At 39.9% G+C, this 23,158-nt stretch overlaps 1 protein-coding gene across 1 annotated transcript; it reads left to right on the plus strand.

Annotated features, from left to right (window-relative positions):
• The first annotated feature begins 658 nt into the window (after positions 1 to 658).
• Positions 659 to 21,501, plus strand: shc3 (SHC (Src homology 2 domain containing) transforming protein 3). Its single transcript, XM_046868628.1, has 12 exons — positions 659 to 1,321; positions 7,109 to 7,179; positions 8,876 to 8,939; positions 10,512 to 10,631; positions 10,884 to 10,937; positions 11,909 to 11,960; positions 12,848 to 12,977; positions 16,722 to 16,869; positions 17,692 to 17,746; positions 17,895 to 18,089; positions 18,429 to 18,730; positions 19,460 to 21,501. Exons 1-12 carry the CDS (start codon positions 704 to 706, stop codon positions 19,586 to 19,588), a joined length of 1,938 nt encoding a protein of 645 aa, XP_046724584.1. The 5' UTR covers positions 659 to 703; the 3' UTR covers positions 19,589 to 21,501.
• Positions 21,502 to 23,158: the final 1,657 nt, after the last annotated feature.

A 23,158-nucleotide genomic window follows, 5' to 3' on the forward strand; every position in this document is an offset into this window, starting at 1 on the left:
ATAAAACCTGTTGTTCTCTTTTTGTTTTTTCTCCTCTGATTTTCATTCACTATATTTTTTCAGTCTGAATTAAAGTAAGGCATTCCTTTGGACGGTGACAAAATATCGTCATAAGGAAATTTCTGAATCGATCTGTTCTGATGTGCTGCAAGTGGGAGTTTTTTTTTTTCTGCAACAGGAAGTGATCTGCGGCGTCGAGTGAGTCTTTTGTTGAGAAGGGTTCTGTCTCTCTCTCTCTCTCTCTCTCTCTCTCTCTCTCTCCCTGCGAGTGAGTCATGCGTGTGCACAGATCTGCCAGGCTGCAGAGCAAGAGAGAGACATCTCCTTCATAAAGCTCTTTTCTCCTCTATCGAACGCCATCGCCGAAGAGGAGCGTCAACTTACTTTCCCTCTATTGTCCCTCCCTGGGTTTTTTTTCCTCCCATGGATTGTTTGAGTAGTGTGTAAAGGGGGTTCATAGCTTTTTCCAGAGTAGATACTCACCATAGATGCCACCAACATCAACACCAACACTTCCAAGAGCATAACCACTGGAACCAGCGCTAGAGTTCATCACCAGCAAGAAGCGGATTAGAAGGACGAATACGGGCTTACTTGCATCATCTGTGAGGCTTTTTTTTTCGGCTCAGACATGCCAGAGGAGAGGCCGGCGAGCATGGCGTTGCTTGTGCCCGTGCACGCATAGGCATACGGAGCCGGGGGCATGCTGCAGCGCGCCAAGTACAACCGCTTCCGCAATGAGTCGGTGACATCTGTCGACGAGCTGCTGCTCCACGGCCTTCCCATGAATGCCAAGGTGCCCGCTGGCGCCCCGGTGCCTGCTCCGGACCCGCCGTATTCACCCGCTGTCGAGGCCCCTCCCCCCGAAACGGCCGAGGACTCAGGCACTGCCCTGTGCACCCTCATCAACAAGGTGTCCAGTCTTAAATTCACTAACTCATCTGGCCTGCTGGGCATCAAAGGCCTACCGTCGGCCGTCAAGGACCTGGCTGTGTCCAAACTTCAAGGAGGAGGTGGAGGAGTAGGAGGAGGGGGAGCAGGAGGAGGGTCCACGGGCAGCCCGGCATCTTCCTCCAGCTTCTCGGCAGCCACAGGGGGCATCTCGTGTGCTTCTGCCACCTCTGGCCACCACGAGCCAGGCTCTATGAGCACTGGGAAGAAGGGAAGGATGGAGGAGGCGCAGCCTGGCGCAGAGGACTGGCACGCCGGTGGTGTGGGTGGCAATGGTGGAGAATGCGCAGGCCTGGTGAATAAACCCTCACGAGGATGGCTGCACTCCAGCGACAAGATCGCGGGACCTGGAGTGTCGTACGTTGTAAAGGTATGGCCTCTCAAATGTCTTTCAGCCTTCCCCATAACATTCTTAACGGTCCTGTTTGTCTTTTCTCTCCCTTTTTTCTTTTTCTCCATCTCCATACTGCATGAACCTCTTCTGAGCTTTGGAGGAAAAAAAAAAAAAGGCGAACAAACAGCTACAGCTGTGCTCGTTTCTTTTTTGCAGTCGCAGGAAGAGAAGCAATGGCGAGGGATGAAAACAGGAATTAAATAACACAAGCTCGGTTCGGCTAACTACCTTTAGGCAGGGGAAAAAACAAGCAGTGCGAGTTCAGAATGCTTTTACAAGACTGTGTTGTGTATGCACATTTACATTGTCTTCATTTTTCTATATTCCTATTCATATACTCCAGTGTTCAGTGTTCATCTCAAACTGTCTGTCTTCATGTGAGCTATAGATGCACACTCTCTCTTTCTTTTTTTCCCCTCTCTCCCTCTTTTTTTTATCTGCTGCATATGCACCATACAGGTTCTCCAAGCGACAGGCTATTTTTACCACGCCAGTCAATCTATTCAAACGAACACCAAGTTTATCTCATCAAGCGGAAACGAGATGCAAATAGTGTAACCACGGTGACCAGAGCGAGGGCGGCAGAGCTGCTCTCCTATCACTTACATTCATAAAGCGTTACGTCGGCACTGGTGTAAAGAGTCGAAAGTGACCATTTTAAATAATTTTCTATAGACAATGGTCTGAACGATTCTTTTTTTTTTTTTTTTTTTTATTATTTGGAGATCTACCCGAGCACATTTTGAGCAGGGCTTCATTGCTTCATCATGCAATGTGTCATTAGAGAGGCACTGAGGTAAAGGTGACTTCGATATCTACCGGATGATTCATGCCTCATACCCTTGTTCCCTTTTTTTCACTTCTCAGAGTGAATCACCCACAGCTACAGCATCAGCACTGGAGCACTGTAGGCTCAACATGCAGGCAGATGGAGAGAGAAAAAGAGACAGAGAGACAGAGAGAGAGAGAGAGAGAGAGAGAGAGAGAGAGAGAGAGAGAGAGAGAGAGAGAGAGGTATACATAGTGTACAAGAAGAAGGATTCTTTGTACGATGTTGTGCATTTCATTAGGCCTTGATAGTACTTTCCCTTTTCTACATATCATACATAATTCAGACGTAACGTTTTAAAGGACGGTGCCGCTGATATTCATAATCCTAATGCTTTTGCTGCAAATTCTGCGAATTTTGCTCAACATTTCGTTTTTGGATGCCGAGGTGTGTTTATTACCGTCTGTTAATAAACTGTTAATAAACTAAATTAATGTCTGTTTGGACAAAACACACCGACATGCTCCTGCGATACTTTTGACCTATGACGACGTTTTTTTTCTTTCTTTCTTTTTATTAAACATTTTTGCATCACTGACGATTGTTGCACGAACTGACTTGCCCACATAGTTGTTGTTTTTTTAGCTGTAAATTGACGTACTGTACTGTTTACCTGCAAATGTCTAACTGACAGGTTGATTTGATGAATCTTTTATATCCCAATGATTTATTTTTCACCTTAAACAGCTGTGTTTCTAAAAACATTTAATGCCAAATGAAATAAAGTCTATTATTATAACAGCTTGCAGATTTGCTTATAGAGATTAAATTGATGAAAGACTATGTATTATCATTATCGTAATCATTTTTGAAAGCATCGTGCTATTATACAATGATCAGATTCAAATCCTTGTTATTTCGAGTTAATTACGTTTTCTTGGGAGCAGTTTTGGCCTTGAAAGCCTTAACCTGAGCCGTTTTTGAGCATCCATGGCTCATTAAAGTTCAGTGATGATCAGAATGATTATTGCAGTTGCGTTGGCATTATAATCATGGCACGAAAAAAACATCCTCAGCAAAAGTGCCATGCACATGCATCGTTACTCTTATATCACTGCAGCTATTAATAGATTATTACACAACGTTTTGTCTTACTGTCAATCCTTTTCCAGTTGTTAAAGAGCATCCAGGTTTCCCTTACACTAAAGCACTCACACTGGAGACTCCTTTCATAAAGTTTAAAGAAGCATTTTCTCACAGGAAGGTTTAGCATATGAGGGATTATATGCTGTACGAGTCCCTGGATATGGTGTTACTATAGCAACTGTCTTCGTGCAGTCAGAAGGGATGAGTCTATAGAAAATGAATCAACACATTCACACAGTCATACAATTTCGACCAATCACCATGGAGCTCAGTGATTCAGATGTTGGACTTCTGATCAGAAGGTAGTGAGTATAAATCCCACCACCACTAAACTGCCAGGCCTGGGCCCTTAAACAAGGCCCTTAACACTTAAGTGGTAAGTTTTATGAAGGAGATAATTTCTCCTTTTTTTTTGAAAATCCCAGCAATAGGAAGCTGGGGTCAGAGCGCAGGGTCAGCACAGACGGTTAAGGGCCTTGCTCAAGGGCCCCAAGAGTGGCAGCTTGACAATACCCAGGCTCGAACCCCCGAACTTCCAGTCAATTCCTCGTTCACACGAAGACATGCAGCCGAACTGAATTAAAGGTCTGTCCGAGGAGCCACTGATAACAGTGTAAACGGAGCAGGTGAATCACTCGCTTTGTACAGATTAGAGAAACAGAAGACAGATGATTCATTCATCCGTTCATCCGCCGATGCTGTGAGGGCTTGAGGTTAGCATGAGACAGGTCCAGGTGAGTCACCGCTGTGTTCAGGTGAGTCATGCAGTGGTAAACTGCTGAGCATTAAAGTCAGATGCAAGGAGTGTTGATTAATTACGTGTGACTGAAGAAGAAAAAAAACACAGACGTCTGTACACGATGCAGGAGACGCGATCTGTCAGAGATTAAACCTCAGTATGGGCAATAAATAAACAATTATTTTTAGAAATGTTTTAATTAGACACACGGCTATGATTTATTTGTTTATTTGTTACTAACATTAAAAATGTGTGTATATAATTCAGCAATATTTATATGAATATTACTGATATGTAATTATTTTTATTTTATAGATTTTTTTAAATAAAGATTTTTGTTATTTATATTTTATATATATATATATATATATATATATATATATATATATATATATATATATATATATATATATATATATATATATGCATGCCTTTTTCTTGACTTTCGCACATCCCTCTTTACCTGATGCCGCATCTCCTTGTTCTTCTGCCTACTTTTCTCATCACTCTGTCGATCCCAATACAGTTTCTCCAACCTCTTTCTCCTTCTGCTCTCCTGCACTTCTTCATTCCACCACAACGTCTTTTTGTCTTCCTTTCTGTTTCCAGAAGTCACATCAAGTACCTTTCTCGCTGTCTCCCTTATCACTTCTGCAGTAGTTTCCCAAACATCCAGGACCTTTTCACCACCACCGAGCTCCTGTCTGTCCTCTCTCTTCCCTGAGTCTTCCTCCTTCAGTTTCCACCATCTATTTCTTCTTTTAGTCCTCACTCTCCTCTTCTTCTTCTTCACCTCTAAAATCATCCTACAGACCACCATCCACCATCCACCTGTCCTCCGCCAACACCTTACAGTCTCCAATCTCCTTCAGGTTGCTAGGTTCTATCTATCTTGATTTTTTTTTTTCTTTTGGTGCATTTTTATGGTGCCCAAAATTTTTTTTTTTACCTCAGACGACATATCAAGAGGTTTTGGATCTGATGTGGAGGTACATATGAAGCTTTGTATTCCATCTGTGGTGCTTTTGTGTGCCACTGGCGCCATTTGGCAAAACAGGAAGCTTAAAGTTTTTCTCAGTTGCTTTGGAGCGTTTCTCAGATCAGAAATGAAATTCTCAAAGCTACTTGTTCAACCCCCACATCATTTAGTGCACATCATAAAAGCATTTCTTGTTGCTTCGATCAAATTGCGAACGCTTTGGTACATTAAAATAACTGATTGTTTACAAGTGTCTGCTGTTTCCTACATTATCAGTTGTTTATGTTCATGTTGATCAAAATATATTTTACTGGTTTAACCTGAATAGTTTTAACCCCCAAAACATCTCAGCATCAGTTCATTGCATGTCATTGAATGCAAAACGGTTTAATCAGTTTTAAGAATCTGTTATCTAAAATTTCTAATAAACTTTTTTGGGGAAATGTGACTTGAATTGATGAATTGTGCAGATGAATCTTGAATGTCACAAGTCAAAGGTGAATCTTGTGAACCTTCAATTGGAGAGTGAATACAATCAGAGCAAAACTCAGAATTATACATTCTGAAAATGGATGAACAACTAAGAAACAAACAAACACTTGTACAGTACAGTAAAAGTGTGAATCCTGTCTGGTTTCTTGCAATCGATATAAATCAAATAAGTAAATTTTTGTCATTGAAAATATTACATACCATACATATAAAATACTTTGTGCATTTTCACTCACTGTGATCCAAACTATAGTTCATATCAAGAAATACAGAAACCGTGCGCCATCATACTGACAACACGACCAAACATTTTAACGATCGTGTTTGTGAACAATAACAAAAAGGACGTGTAATTCTGATGGGAATGAGATGTTCATTGACACAAAAATTTACTTTTGAGAGTTGAACCTAGGATTTTAAGTAAAAGTAGAGGTTTTGGCAAGAAATCCAATGTGTTGTGTTGTTTGTACACTTTGTTTTTAGAAATGCACTTACTGCTTTGCAAATACTGAGATTGATTCAAGAAACGCTCCAAAGCATCTGAAAAACTGTAATAATGATTGATAATTATTCTGTATCAGTCAGAATTCATCTGAGAGGTCAAACCAAACAAGCTGTTCCTAACAGTTATATAATGTTAAAAGTGCTATTCGAGATACGTGTTATTCAACCCACAACCTTGTCTCATCGTCGCAGCAGGCGCACGGCCTAATCAACTCCAATGTGCGATCTGACAAACTGTTCTCAGTGTGTAATCCGCATGTTCTTTCTCACACTGTCTCCTACACTCCTGCTTGCATTTTGTGTGTATGCTCGAGTGCATGTGTGTGTGATTGTGTGTGTGTGTGTGTGTGTGTGTGTGTCCATGCCAGTGCCTGTGTGTGGGTGAATTTAATTTGTCCAAAGCCTCCTCTACATGTGATTTCACAGTGACTCGTGAGCACCACTTCACTTTTTTCACTTTTTCACGTTTTTTTTTTTTTACTTCCAGGTTTCTATCTTTGTCTCTCCTTGTTGCTAAAATGTTTCATGAATTTCCATGAAGTTTCATGAAGTTCACTCCCTAGTTTTTGTCCAATACTGAAGGAATAAAGAGTTGATTGGTCATTCATTGAGCCGTATTTACATAACAGGTATCAATTCATTTTCAGAAATTTAACTCTCAGCTTCCAAAACAAACTTAAAAGTTTCAGAGAACATTGCAGCAGAGGCAATTTAGAAATGTTTATGTATAAAATTATGAGCTACACTTGAGTGAACTGTAGCAAATTCAATTTAATTAAATCCGTTCTTATTTGTAAAGCGCTTTAAACAATGGACATTAGCTCAATGAGCGAGACAGTGTGTTAATTGTTAATAGCAAACCCACAGGTCCTCTACAGGTCTTCTACTTCTTCTTCTTCTTAGTAACAGTAGTCGATTTTTCTTTCACAAAAAAACGCCATAGCTTTTTTCTTCACAATTTTCCCAGTTTCCTCTGTCACTGCAGCTCCAGCTCTTTCGAGAGCACACACTTTGATCAAAGCGTGCACCAGTTCCTTGCAACCTTCCATCTATGTTTTCCTTTTACTCTATAAGCAAAATAAATAATAAATAATATCTCTCTGTTTGTCTGTTCTCTTTGCTTACTCGTTCCAGTATTTGGGCTGTATAGAAGTGCTTCGGTCCATGAGATCCCTCGACTTCACCACAAGATCTCAAATAACAAGGTACGACTCCTCCGCCATCAACCCACAAGCATCCCACTTGATCTCCTGTCTCTAACACACTCTTACTAATAACACAGACACTTATAGCTCTTTTAAAAGACTTTTCAATTTGGGGAATAAATTTTGGTTTTGTACAATGGAAATCAGCATCAGGGGACATTTTGCAAAAAAACATGCCCAAAGCTGACTTTGAAATCCTGTATTTCCACGAATCCACTTCCGTCTTTTCAGATTTGTGAAATGAGAGATAAAGAATATAACTCCAACTCATTCATGTGTGCATATGAGTCACTTTGTGATGTTGGTTTAGAGAAGGCCAGACTTCTCCCAGCGGCCACTGTTGTTTATCGAACACTGTGTAGGAGAATGGGAGAGAGAGAGAGAGAGAGAGAGAGAGAGAGAGAGAGAGAGAGAGAGAGAGAGAGAGAGAGAGAGAGAAAGAGATGGCATGTCACATCCTTTTTTCCACCTGACCTCCTGTTCCCCACTAAACCTTGTATTCTCACACAATCCCACCTCACCCAGCACACACACACACACACACACACACACACACACACACACACACACACACACACACACACACGTTCATTCAGCACACTTAGAAATAAAGCACTATTTATAGAGTTGCTTTAAAGCCTGAATCAAAGCACAAAATGATAATGAATGTGTCTCTTGTTCTGTATGATTTCAGCAGAGATTACGGAGGAAATCTTTCCAGGTTCTGGGAAAAAAAAGACAGTTAAACAGCGAGTGTGAACTTTATTTAGGGCAAACCAGCAATATTAGACCTAGACTGATTCTGGGTTTAGAAATTTACAGGCTCAGGACAGGCTCAGAAATGTAAAATTGAATCAGCAAGACTTTGCAATGAGACATGGGTGTGCGTAAACAGACAAATCACAAGAAAACACCAAACAGGTGACCACAATCAGTAAGCAAATCCAGTCACATGCCACTACGATTGAAACATTAAAACAATGAGTTAGTGTCTTTTTTTTAGCATCTCATTTCGCATTGAGTCCCTGTTTGCTCTTATAATAAGCTCCACTCTTCTATTCTACTAGATTTTCTAAAGATTTGTGTTTACTAGGACAAAAGGTTCTTAGTAAAGTCAAGTAGTGATGTAGGTGAGGAGTCCTTGGTGCAGGTTTTCAATAGGGTTGAGAAAGTTCATAGCTCTATATTAGATCTTCTATGCCAACCCATGTAAAGCATATCTTCATGGAGTTGGCTTTGTGCACAGGGGCATTGTCTGCTGCAACAGATTTGATCCCCTCATTTATGTGAAGGAAAGATTTAATAATAATGTATCAAAAGACATCCTACACAATTGTGTGTCCAATGTTGTGCCAGCAGGGAAAAAAAAAACATGACTGTCCCAAGAATTTTGTGCATACAATGTATTTAAATACAAATTATCTTCACCAGAATTTGTTGTTAGTACAAAATAATATAAAATAATAATAATAATAATAATAATAATAATAATAATAATAATAATAATAATAATAATATATGTAATACTCTGAAGCATATTGGTTGTTGTCCAGGGTCCTGAACATAAAAAGTGTCTTTCTCCTCCTGTGATCAAAAGCCTTCTATGGCCAACAGACATCAGACTCTGTCTGAGTGTCTGTATCTTTCTCTCTCTCTCTCTCTCTCTCTTTATCTTTTGCTCTGTCTTTTTCTCCAGGGAGGCCATCAGTTTGGTTTGTGAGGCAGTACCTGGCACCAGAGGAGCACTGCGCAAGAAAAAGGTAAGTTGAAGAGAGAGAGAAAGTGAGAGAGAGAGAGAGAGAGAGAGAGAGAGAGAGAGAGAGAGAGAGAGAGAGAGAGAGAGAAAGGAGAGAGAGAACCTGAAGATACCTAAATGAAGAGTGAGACAAGCAGGAATACAGAAATAGAAACAAGACAGACAGAAAGCATCCTTCTACTGTACAAATGACAGGGAACTGAAAGATGGTGAGACTGTAAAGAGAAATGTGGAGTAAAGAGAAAGAGAAAAAAGCAACAAGAAAAAAAATGTTTGAAAGAGGGGAAAAAAGGGGGAAGCCAAAGAAAGAGAGAGGGACTATGAGAAAAAGAAAGATGTGGTGTGGTTCAGTGTGTGTGGGTGGACACACAGCCCACGATACACACTGTAAGATCTGTGACTCATTTTGTGCTGAGGATCTGCAGTCGGTTCAGCTAGGCCTGATCGTGTTTGTGTTTGTGTGCGTGTTTGCATGTGTGTGTGTGTGTGTGTGTGTGTGTGTGTGTGTGTGTGTGTGTGTGTGTGTACTCTAGTACACTCTAGTTTATACACCTAATTTGAATGAATGATTTTTTGAAGGCAATTTAATCCAAAGGGTTATGCTAAAATTTGTTTTTAAATGTAAATCATGAAGTTTCGTGCATTGTGATGAATTTGGGAAGGGTAACAGAGCATCCTGGGTAGATTAGCCTTGTCCTCTGTTAAACAGAGCAATCTAGATGATCATGTCACACAAGGACGTTAGTGTTGAATTAGAGATGTTGGAGATAAGGAGAAGACAATTAAACTACTGTTTTCCAGTGCTACTTAACATCATATTAATGAGAAAACCAGCGTACAGATAGTAAAGATGTTGGTGAAAAAACTGGACACAAAATTATCACAATTAAAACGGCTAGTTTTCAACGTACAAAATGACAAGCAAAATGCTGTTAGCTGCTATTAGTAGTATTAGAGTAAATCACTAAAGTACATTGCTCTCTTTAGGTAGAGATAAAGTAATGGTTAAATGCCATTGCATCACTCTCAGCAGATATTTGAGCAGCATTGTGGGTAATGCAGGAAACAGTTAACGGATATCAGAATAGACCAACATGTATTAGAAAGAAGTTTAAAAAGGCGGTGCTAGCATGGTGTTTAGGTCATTGGATCAGAAGGTTACAAGTTTAAATTCCAGCCAGACCAATCTGCCACTGTTTGGCCTTTGTATTAGGAGACACCATGTGCTGAACTGGCCTGCCTGCAGTCTAGACCTTTCACTATTTAAAAACATTTGGCGCATCATGAAACAAAAAATACAACAAAGGACACCCAGAACTGCTAAGCAGCTAGAAACCTGTTTCAGACACATATGGGACAATATTCTTTTCTCAAAACTTCTGCAACTGGTCTCCTCGGTTGCCCTTAATGCTCCGTTGTACATCGGCATAAATGGAGTAAATGTAAATAAATGTAAAATAATCATATATATTGTATAAATGTGTAAAATGTTTGTCATTCTCTGTGGATAAGAGTTTGGATACTTAAAGACTAATGGATTCATTTTATCTTACTTTCTTTATCCTTTTCTCTTCAGCCTCCCTCAAAAGCACTTTCTAGTATTTTGGGGAAAAGTAACCTGCAGTTTGCTGGCATGAGCATCAACCTGAACATCTCAATCAGCAGCTTAAACCTAATGACCCCCGACTCCAAACAGGTACGTAACACACATTTGCATTAATTTAAATGAAACACTTTTACACGATAACACGTCACTATAACAATTCATATACTCGTGATCAAAGCTGCAATGGATAACATTAATGTTTAATTTGTATTTAGGAACACACAATACCTCTACAGAAATGTATATCTGCAGGATACACACACATTCTTGTGTTTTATTGACAGCAGGAAGTTACATGATGGTCTGAAAATCAATGATTCTCTTTTCTGTGTTCTCGGGTAGATAATAGCCAATCACCATATGCAGTCGATATCCTTTGCCTCCGGTGGAGATCCGGTAAGGAATTAAAACTACCAATTAAATAAATCTTTCCCGTGATTGCAAGTTACTGCAGATTATAATACACACCTACAACACACCTATATGTATATTTAATTGCGAAAAGAGAATCAATATTTATTATTATTGTTTGTTACATCAATATTTACAGTTTTTTAATGTTTGTCACATTATGCAAATTATATTAAATTTGAATTACGAATTTCAAACTTGTAATTTCATAACCTGACAAAGTATATAAATATATATATAAAGTTTCCTCCACTAATATTAACACCCTCAGTAAAGATGCACATCAATGAGCAAAGAAGGATGTACAATCTTTCTTTATTTTTTTAAGGAAATCACAAAAATACTCTGCTCTCATGGGTGTTATTGGCACCACTATAAATTTATATGAGTTTAAAACTTAACTGGTCGAACATTCAGAAAGTCACCAATCAGGATCGAGCACGTGCTCTGTTTTGAACTTGTTTTGATTGGCGTTTGGTGTATCTACTGATCACCAACATACAGTTCAGCATCAGTTCAACATCAAGCAGAACATTTCGAGAGGAATTAATGATGGAAGAAACTCCAAACGCGAACTCGCCACAACAAGAAGGATTGAAAAGAAGGTTTTGTAATAGAAATCAATCAGTGTTTGAGTCATTAATATCATTCTATTAATAGATCAGGGTTCTGAGAGTCACATTCGAGTCTTTTCACATAAACTGAGTTGATTAAGTATGTGTTTAATGACAAAAATGATAATAGGAGCATTATAGCCATAATAAATTATAGTACTTTTTAATACTTTGGTACTTTTGAAGGCAAGTACTTTTGAATTTTTACACTTTACTGTTACTGGAGTCACATTTTACTTGACTATATCTTTACTTTAACTCAAGTACAGTACATAGTTTGTGTACTTTGTCCATTACTGGTTGTTTTTCCCTAAGTGTTTGTCTGCTGTGCTCTGTTTTAAGGACACGACTGATTTTGTTGCTTATGTAGCAAAAGATCCAGTTAATCGCAGAGGTAAGATTTGTCCTTATTTATGCTTTACTATCTAATCTCAATAATCTTCTTCCTGAGAATACTTTGAGTGAATTATGAGTTCACATCTATGAGTTCACGTTTCGCTTTGTGACTATACCTAATGTTAAAAGTGCAAGACGAACCAGTACTTGATGGAGATTTTATTGGAAACAGCGCATGAGTAAAAAAAAAATCACAAATCGTGCTTGTGCACCCGAGGGATTTGACCTCTTTACAGCCTGTAACGCTGCATTGTGGAGCAGAAGGCTATCGATTGATTTTGTGTAGCTGTATTTAGCTTTGTAGGGGGAAAAAAATCAATTTATGCTGCATACCGTGTCTTTTTTTCCTCCTCTTTTTCCTGTGCGCCTGACCTCTGGGCCGAGCTTAAAACGATCCTCTATACTATAGAAAGTATTTCTGATGACGTCATGGAGAAAGATCCGATAATGAGAGTGACTGTGGAATGAGTCAGCAAACTAGCTTCCGTTTTCACTTGATATCTGCTGATATTTAATCCTCTGTCTGTGTGTGTGTGTGTGTGTGTGTGTGTGTGTGTGTGTGTGTGTGTGTGTGTGTGTGTGTCTGTGTTTGTGTGTGTGTGTGTGTGTGTGTGCGTGTAGGTGTGTCTGTGTGTGTGTTTGTGTGTGTGTGTGTATGTGTGTGCGTGTTTGTGTGTGTGTGTGTGTATGTATGTGTGTATGTGTGTGTGTATGAGCGCTTACTTACATTACAGTGTGTGTTTTTATATTTATGACTATTTATGATTATACTTGCTGCTGTGTGTTCATGAAATACCTGTTTCATCTGTGTGTGTGTGTGTGTGTGTGTGTGTGTGTGTGTGTGTGTGTGTGTGTGTGTGTGTGTGTTTTGTGCACGTATTGCAGCATGTCATATTCTGGAATGTTCTGATGGTCTGGCCCAGGATGTGATCAGTACGATAGGGCAGGCGTTCGATTTGCGCTTCCAGCAGTACCTTCAGTGTCCCTCCAGCAAGCTGTCAGCCATACACGATAGGTAACAAACACGCACACACACACACACACACACACACACACACACACACACACACACACACACACACACACACACACACACACACACACGTACACTTTAATTCTGTCTAAGTTTAAGTCAAATTGGTTAGTGTTCCAGTTTTTCAGAGAAATAAAGCGTATTTTGTAAATTTAGGTTTCAAATAAAAGTTTTCAGGAACTTCTTCTTCTTCTTTCGGCTGCTCCCATTAGGGGTCGCCACAGCGGATCATCCGTCTCCACACCACCCTGTCCTCTACATCTGCCTCTTTTACACCAACTACCTGCATGTCTTCCCTCACCACATCCATGAACCTCCTTTTGGCCTTCCTCTTTTCCTCCTACCTGGTGGCTCCATCCTCAGCATTCTTCTACCAATATAATTTATGTCCCTCCTCTGCACATGACCAAACCATCTCAATCTCGCCTCCCTCACCTTGTCACCAAAACATCCTACATGCGCTGTCCCTCTAATAAACTCATTTCTAATCTTATCCATCCTCGTCACTCCCAACGAAAACCTCAACATCTTTAGCTCTGCTACCTCCAGCTCCACCTCCTGTCTTTTACTCAATGCCACTGTCTCTAAACCATACAACATCGCAGGTCTCACCACAGTCCTATAAACTTTCCCTTTCAATTTTGCAGATACCCTACTATCACAAATCACTCCTGTCACTCTTCTCCACCCACTCCACCCTGCCTGCACTCTTTTCTTCACTTCTCTAACACACTCTCCATTACTTTGCACTGTTGAACCCAGGTACCTGAATTCCTCCACCTTCTGAAGCTCTTCTCCTGCAACCGCACCACTCCACTGCCCTCCCTCTCATTCACACACATGTACTCTGTCTTACTCCTACTGAGTTTCATTCCCCTTCTCTCCAGTGCATATCTCCACCTCTCCAGGCTCTTCTCAACCTGCTCCCTACTCTCACAACAAATCACAATATCATCCATAAACATCATAGTCCAGGAGACTCCTGTCTGACCTCGTCCGTCAACCTGTCCATCACCACTGCAAACAGGAAAGGGCTCAGGGCCGATCCTTGATGCAGTCCAACCTTCACTCTAAACCAGTCTGTCGTACCTACTGCACACTTCACTGCCGTCACACTGTCCTCATACATGTCCTGCACCACCCTTACATACTTCTCCGACACACCTGACTTCCTCATACAGTACCACAACTCCTCTCTTGGCACCCTGTCGACGCCTTCTCTAAATCCACAAATACACAATGCAATTCCTTCTGTCCTTCTCTATACTTCTCCATCAACATTCTCAAAGCAAATATGGCATCTGTGGTGCTCTTCCTCGGCATGAAACCATACTGTTGCTCACAGATGGTCACCTCTTCTCTCAGCCTGGCTTCCACTACTCTTTCCCATAACTTCATGGTGTGACTGATCAACTTAATACCCCTGTAGTTACTGCAGGTCTGCACATCTCCTTTATGCTTAAAGATCGGTACCAGCACACTCTTTCTCCATTCCTCAGGCATCTTCTCACCTTCCAAAATCCTGTTAAACAATCTGGTCAAAACCCCACTGCCATCTCTCCTAAACATCTCCACGCTTCCACCGGTATGTCATCTGGTCCAACCGACTTTCCACTCTTCATCCTCTTAATCGCTGCTCTCACTTCCTCCTTACTAATCTTATCTACATCCTGCTTCACCATCTCCACATCATCCAACCTTCTCTCTCTCTGATTTTCCTCATTCATCAGCTGCTCAAAATACTCCCTCCACCTTCTCAACACACTCTCCTCACTAGTCAACACATTTCCTCTCCATCCTTTACTGCTCTAACTTGCAGTACATCCTTTCCAGCTCGGTCCCTCTGCCTGGCCAATCGGTACAAATCCTTTTCTCCTTCCTTAGTGTCCAACCTCTCATACAGCTCCTCATATGCCTTTTCCTTGGCTTTCGCCACATCCTCTTAACCTGCTGCCGCATCTCCTTGTACTCCTGCCTACTTTTCTCATCACTCTGTCTATCCCACTTCTGTTTTGCCAACCTCTTTCTCCTTATGCTCTCCTGCACTTCCTCATTCCACCACCACGTCTCCTTGTCTTCCTTTCTATTTCCAGATGTCACACCAAGTACTTTTCTAGCTGCCTCCCTCATCACTCCTGCAGTAGTTGCCCAATCATCCAACACCTCCTTAACACCACTGAGCCTCTCTCTGACCTCTTCCCTGAACCTCACACTACACTCTTCCTCCTTCAGTTTCCACCATCTTATTCTTCTTTCAGTCCTCACTCTCCTCCTCTTCATCCTCGCCTCCAAAACCATCCTACAGACCACCATCCTATGCTGTCTAGCTACACTGTCCCCTGCCAACACCTTACAGTCGCCAATCTCCTTCAGGTTGCATCTCCTGCATAGCACATAGTCCACCTGTGTGCACCTTCCTCCACTCTTATACGTCACCCTATGATCCTCCTTCTTTTTAAAATAAGTGTTCACCACTGCCATTTCCATCCTTTTAGCAAAATCTACCACCATCTGCCCTTCCACATTCCTCTCCTTAAAACCATACCTACCCATCACCTCCTCATCACCTCTGTTCCCTTCACCCACATGCCCATTAAAGTCCGCCCCAATCACTAACCGTTCTTTCCTAGGTACACCATCTACCACTTCATCTAATTCACTCCAGAATCTTTCCTTCTCCTCCATCTCACAGCCAACTTGTGGAGCATAGGCACTGATGACATTTATCATCATCCCTTCAACTTCCACCTTCACGATCATCACCCTATCAGAAACTCTCTTCACCTCCACTACACTCTTACTGTACTCTTCCTTCAGAATCACCCCTACACCATTTCTCTTTCCATCCACACCATGATAAAACAGTTTAAACCCACCTCCAATGTTCCTGGCCTTACTCCCTTTCCACTTGGTCTCCTGAACACACAACATATCTACCTTTCTCCTCTCCATCATATCAGCTACCTCTCTCCCTTTACCCGTCATAGTACCAACATTTAAAGTACCAACCCGAAACTCTACTCTCCTACACTGCTCCTTTCCCTGCCGTCTCTGTAGACGTCTTCCTCCTCTCCTTCTCCTCCTTCGGCCAACAGTAGCCCAATTTCCACCGGTACCCTGTCGGCTAACGATACCTGTGGCGGTCGTTGTTAACCCGGGCCTCGACCGATCCGGTATGAAATTCTCATTTGTGATCCGCATATTTGATTTGGCACGTGTTTTACGCTGGATGCCCTTCCTAACGCAACCCTCCCCATTTACCCGGGCTTGGGACCGGCACTAAGAATGCACTGGCTTGTGCCTCCCTAATGGCTGGGTTAAAAGTTTTCAGGAACTAATGTAAAAAAAAAAGTGAATTTAATAATTGTATAATTCCTTATCTAAATTAATCTATTTCATTCCATTTCCCTAAATATATCAATATATTTTAATTGCATACTCTTTTGCTATTATCAAAACATATATTTAATTATATATCATTCTTAAAATATATGTTACGCATTTCTATTTATTGTTTATTTAATGTTTTGAAATTATATTTATTTTAAATTATTATTTATTTAAATACTTTAGTTAAATATTATACCTTGAAGTTTTATGGTTTTGTCGGATCATGTCACACTTCTTTATGGAAACTTTTCTTTTTCTTTCTTTCTTTCTTTCTTTCTTTCTTTCTTTCTTTCTTTCTTTCTTTCTTTCTTTCTTTCTCTTGCTTTCTCTTCTAAGGGTGCTGAGTGTTGAGGAGCCTTCCTGGACTGAAGAAGGGGAGGAGCCTCCTGACCACTCATATTATAACAACATTCCTGGCAAGATGCCTCCTCCTGGAGGCTTCATTGATGCACGCTTAACCAATCAGATGCCAGAGAGCAGCCAGGTCTCTTCCACTAATCTAATCGAATGGCATGCATTTATTCTCACAGCATAGACCACAGACCACCTTTGTAACATAACACTTATTGCATATCTCTTATATATTACTTATTAATGGCGTATTACCTGGGCCATGGAGACAATTTAGATGGACAGTTATATTTATAGGCTTCGACTTTGCATTGAATTGGTAGAACCATGATAGTATCGTGGCCTTGTGTGTAGAACCGAATGATCAATAGCTCGTGATGTTGAAACAATGTAAATCGGTACAAATTAAAATAAATCACATTTAACTTATAATACACTTCTGGCTAACACATTGAGCTGCACGTATCTTCTTTAGTTTGTTTGCTATCCATGTTTTTTCCGCTGCATATCCCTGGCATGCGTACACTAGTTTGACCCAGAGGCATATTATTGCTGACATCATGCTCGAGTCCATTTGGACATCTATTTATAGCCGTGTTTGGAGGACAACGATAATTGATCTTCAGACACTTAAGAGGGGGAGAAAAATATACACTTCCGTGGAGATAGAAGCCGCTTCATAGTGTCAGCGCTAATAAAAAAAAATAAACAATCCCAGGTCTGCACTCTGCTTTGTCCACTTCACGTACATCCTGTGTGTGATGATGTGATGACTCTGTCTTATGTAAGGTCTTATTTGCTGTAGATTAGTGTTGCAGCCTGGGGTTGCAGTGATGCGGAGTGGCTGTTTTATTACTGGGGGATGACTCATATTCTGTCTCTCTCCCTCTCTCTTTCTCTCTATCTGTCTCTTTCTCTCTCATTCTCTCGGCTGTTTTTTTTTTTTTTGTCGCAGGGGGCCGGAGTAGACCAGACATACTATCAAGGCAGGCCTTTACTTGTCCAACAAGGTAAGGAGCATCTTTTTCATCTATTTCTGTTCCTTCTCACTCAATCTCTCTCTCGTTTTCTCCTTTTTATGTACATACTGTATAATTTGACTTATTTCCTTCCTTTCTTTATTCCTTCATTTCTTTCTTCCCCTATACTCGCTTTTAGTATCCTGTGACATATACAGTTTGCCCGAGGTCAAAGGACAGAGCCCAAAACTCAGTGAGGTTCCAACATATGTGAACACGCAGCACATCGATCCACAGGTGCTGGCGGCACTGCAGGGGGACACGGAGGCCATCGCTGAACCATGTGGGGGTGCCACAGCCAAAGACAGCCCCAGGAAAGACCTTTTTGACATGAGTAAGGCTCTGAGGCTTTCATACCTTTTTTATCTGTAGAGCACGTTGGACAATGGACATTGTCTCAAAGCAGCATTTTAGAAAGTATGCATAAGTTCGTTCCTTATGATTGTAAGTTCATCCCTAATGAACGAGCTAGCGATGACTGTGGTGAAGGAGAAACATTGAAATGGCATGAGGAAGAAACCTTGATAGTAACCAGGCTCAAAAAAGAAATATTTTATTGGTTATATATATTTTCAATAAACTAAATAAGAAGTGTTGGTGATTCCATTTTTCCCTCCTGGATTAAAGATAAAACCGAGATTTATTGGTTCTCATGGCTCCTCTTTGTGCATAGAGCCGTTCGAAGAGGCGATCGTGACTCAGTCCCCGTCATCGTCGGCATCTGTGTTAAATAAGGTATCGTCGGTGGATAACTGCAGCCCGGTGCTGGCGCGCTCGGCCCTGCGCTCCCTCCCCGAGCTCGAGCAGCAGAGCTGGTACCATGGAGAGATGAGCCGCCACAACGCCGAGAAACTCCTGCGCAACGACGGAGACTTCCTGGTGCGCAAAAGCACCACAAACCCGGGCTCATACGTGCTGACGGGCATGCACAACGGCCTCGCCAAACATCTGCTGCTCGTCGATCCAGAGGGCACGGTAAGCATCGGAAATTTCACTAAATATGTCTGTATATTGTATTATATATGTATTATTTTTATTTTGATTTACTGAATCGCATCAGTACATCGGCATAAAAGTTAACAATGCGATTCATCTATTCAAAAAAAGTGTGCATTAAAATACAAGTTGGCATTTGTATCACGATGTGGCGTTTTTAACATTTGTGTCAGTAAAAAAACGATTAATTTATTTATAAATATTTTGTAATTATTAGATGCGCTATACTTTTATTATTTAGAAAGTGACAAATAATTTGTGAAAAATATTTGATATGTAAATTGATTTCTCGTTGCTGAAGCGCGTTCTCTCAGTACCGCTGCCGCTACGTGAATATGACGCATCGCAACACTACGGAGACGGAGGCGTGTCCTGAGAGTCACATAGAATACAGATTTACATGGCAGAGGTAGAGCTGTAAGTTCCTGGAGACACAACAGGAAAAGAATGTCTGGTTTTATTTGATCTTTTTTTTTTTTGCACTACAAAGGCGAGTTTGTAAAAAGGACCATGCGTCAGAATATATATATATATATATATATATATATATATATATATATATATATATATATATATATATATATATATATATATAATATATTAAGAATTTAAGTATTGCTCAACAAAATACACTACCAGTCTCAAAGAAATGTCTGACCCCCTTTAAACTCTTGTTCGTCCTCACAAATTCATTTTTGTCTCCAAAAGGTACGAACTAAAGATCACATTTTCGAAAGCATCAGCCACCTGATTGGCCATCACCGCGATAACAACCTACCAATCGTCTCGGCAGGAAGCGAACTGTCGCTGAAGCAGCCCGTCGAAAGAAAACAGTGAAGCTATCCATCCCTGCGTGAACGGATCAAACAAACTGTACAGCGGGAGCAGGGTCATTTCCTGAAACCTGATACTTGAAGATATTAGTGCGGGAAGACGACGTAGCGGACGAAGTCGGTTTTACAGCAAAGCCTCCAATCGTCCAATCGCCTTTTTGGACCACGCGAATAGAGATGGCGGCTGATTTCTAGAAATGTTCGAATTATTTTGTTTGTGATGACTGAAATTCTATATTTTTTGAGAAGACACGGTCGCATTCAGGCTTATCTGTGTTTTAAAACTCAAAAGGCAAAATATTTGGATGACTGCGAACTCTTCGTGAGACGAGATAACAAAAGAAGTATTTTAGAATAACTTAAAAAAAAGAAGTTTTAGTTTTATCTATCAAGCACAACCAGATTTACATGTTCGTTGGTAAGAGTTAGATGAGATACAAATATTTGAGGGAAAAAAACAAAAAAGCGTCGTTTATATCGAAATATTTTAGAAGTCGTTCTTTAACTGCAGCTAGTGCCAGTGGCAGGTGGTTCGATCCTATCAGATCGCAGTCGGGTATGCTTTTATGGAGGAGGATATCAGTGTACTCGCTTAAACCGTAGACACACACAAACACACACATACACAAGGCTTTAAAGTACTGACACTTTTCTATGATGTTGAATCCTGTGGCAGAGCACTCGCATGACTTGAAAAAAAAAAAAAAAAGTGAATTGTTCTCGTGGTCATCGTTCGTAGCCTTCAAAGCCCACTGACAGGTGCTTGTGTATGCTGACGATGTACAATATTTATGCTTTTATTCCGAATATTAACAATTGAATTTGGTTCATTCTTTAAACTTGTAAAAAAAAAATAAGGTGTGTAGTTTATTATGTTCAGAGCTTCTTTTATACCATGGATGTTCTATCATTTTATGGCTTTTCACGGCTTGATTGTGGGCTTTAAACACACACACACACACACACACACACACACACACACACACACACACTCTGATATTATTTACAATGATATAACGGATAGCACAAACAATGCATCAATCCAGAGTTACAACAGTAATTAGTGCATATAAACATTGATAGCAATTGTTAGCTATAACACGATCAGTGATTGGATAATTAATTTGTTAGCATCCAATCAGATTCTGGGTCATTTATTTATCGATTTATTTATTTATTTATTTATTTATTTATCTATTTATTTATTTATCGATTTATTGAAATTTTTTAAATCGCAAGTTAAGAAATCGAAGCGCATGCCAATGGCTTTAGTGAGTCGGGTTCATAGATTGTCCCTCGTGAACACGCTTTTATTCACCAACACTGGACTCTTGTTTCTTTTCATTTTCTTTCTTTCTTTCTTTCTTTCTTTCTTTCTTTCTTTCTTTCTTTCTTTCTTTCTTACATAAATGTGAGTCTTCATTTCAAAGGAAAAACTTAACCACAAGTACTTGACAAGTCTTTCCAAAGTAACTCAGACAAAACGGCGTACCGGGTTCAGTTCCGTCCTCTTTTCAAGATGGCCGCCGGAGAGCGTTTCACTATGTATGAAAGTAATCATTCACCTATGCAATTACACACGTTAGTTGATTATATTACAAAACAGTAGAATTAGGAACATCTTATTAATCCTGGAGACACGCACCGAAATTTGTGTAATAATAATTTCTATTTATCGGTCTTACAGTTAAGATAGGACACTGCATTACCAAGTAGTGAATGTATTTATACTTCAGTACTTGCATAGGAAAAAATGGTTATTTTCATATACGCTGAAGTAGAGTTAAAAAAACGCGGGCTTGTTCTTTTTGGATATTGTGATCATTTCTTAACCACACACTGGACACCTAATATTGATGTATTGATATATTTTTCACATAAAATACACAAAACTGCAGTAAAGAAACCTGAAAGTAATCTGTTTTTGAATGTGTGGCTTTACTGTGTTGAGGAATGTTTGAAAATATATATTTTTTATCTGTTTTCAGATTGAAATGATAAAATTAGTGAATTTCTGACCTCAAAAAACTATTTATTATTGTAGTTATTCCATCATCAATCTCCAAAATACATTCTACAAATACAGTAGATGCAAAGTACTGTGTATATATATATATATATATATATATATATATATATATATATATATATATAAATATATGGACAAAAGTTTTTGACCACCTGACAATAGCTATATGCTTCTTCAAAAGCCCATTCCACATTTGGTCTATATTCACTATTATATTAATCTCCACTTTTCTGGTAAGATTTTCCTCTAGATTTTGGAGTGTGCTTGTGGAGAATTGTGCTCATTCAGCCATATGGACTTTAGTAAAGTCAGGTACTGATGTAGGTGAGGTGAGGAGGCCTGGAGTGCAGGTTCATCATTTTCAATAAAGTTCTATTAAAAATGATTAGAGATGTCAGAGTTCTATAGGAGAAGATCTTCCACTCCAACCCATGTAAAGCAGCTCTTCATGGAGCTTGCATTGTACACAGGGCCATTGCCATACTGGAACAGGTTTGGGTCTTAAAACGCAAAGGTTTGGGAAGAGGATGACATATTGGTGAGAATCTCAGGTGTCCCAATACTTTTGTCAATGTAGTAATAAAATCAACATCAGATTTTATTTTTACACACTTCTTTCGACATCTCTACACCAATTTTCTGCAACCTGAAAGACTGAAACCTTCAGACATTTTAGCTGCGCTTCATATTAGAGCCCAGCAGATGGAGCCAATTCTGTAGAGAGCCCTGGTACATTCCATGTTAAGAAGATGCAAGACAGTGGGCTGAAACCTCCTCAAATTCATACTTATTTCTACTTCAGATCTCAAACTTGGATTTATTTAAAGCACTAGACTTATTTAAGAAAAGTTTAGTGTTTAACTTTTATGCACTGATACCTCACATTTGGACATAAACAAAAAGCAACATACATCATTACACAAGAGTAGTAGGACACCAGATTTTCTAGCCGTATGTGGTTCATTCCCAAACTGTTCCCACAAGAGTGGACGATCTTCTGCTATGGTTCGCCAACATTATTCAACATGTGAACGCTGACTGCATCCCAGGCCTCCTCACCACACCTAATGTACATCAGCACCTGAATTTACTAACGTCCTTGTGGCTGAATCTCTACAAGCACACTCAAAAATCTAGTGAAACATCTTCCTTAAACAGTGGAGTTTATTACACAAGCAAATGGAGTCAAAATGAGAAACAAGAATGTACAAAAAGGAGCACATACCAATCTTATGGTCTAGAAACATAATCACTTTCACACTAACCGATCAACGATGTCGGAGAATTAACAATTTTTACCAAATTTTAGTGTTTAAATCTTTTGACATCATGCAATTTGTCAACGATTACAAAGTTTTACTCATTAAAAAATGTTAGATATTACTTTTTACTAGCTTATAGTTACTTTTTAATTTGCAAACCAGTTGTTTGCTTTCTTTTTCTGTCAGACAAATATAGGAATGAATTGTCCTGTTACAAAGATGTCCTCCAGCATGGAAATTTCCATCTATTAGAAAACTTAAGATAGTGGTTTTAGTTCAGACT

This window comes from Silurus meridionalis, chromosome 15 (genome assembly GCF_014805685.1).
Source record: "Silurus meridionalis isolate SWU-2019-XX chromosome 15, ASM1480568v1, whole genome shotgun sequence".
In the NCBI taxonomy this organism is placed as follows: Eukaryota; Metazoa; Chordata; class Actinopteri; order Siluriformes; family Siluridae; genus Silurus; species Silurus meridionalis.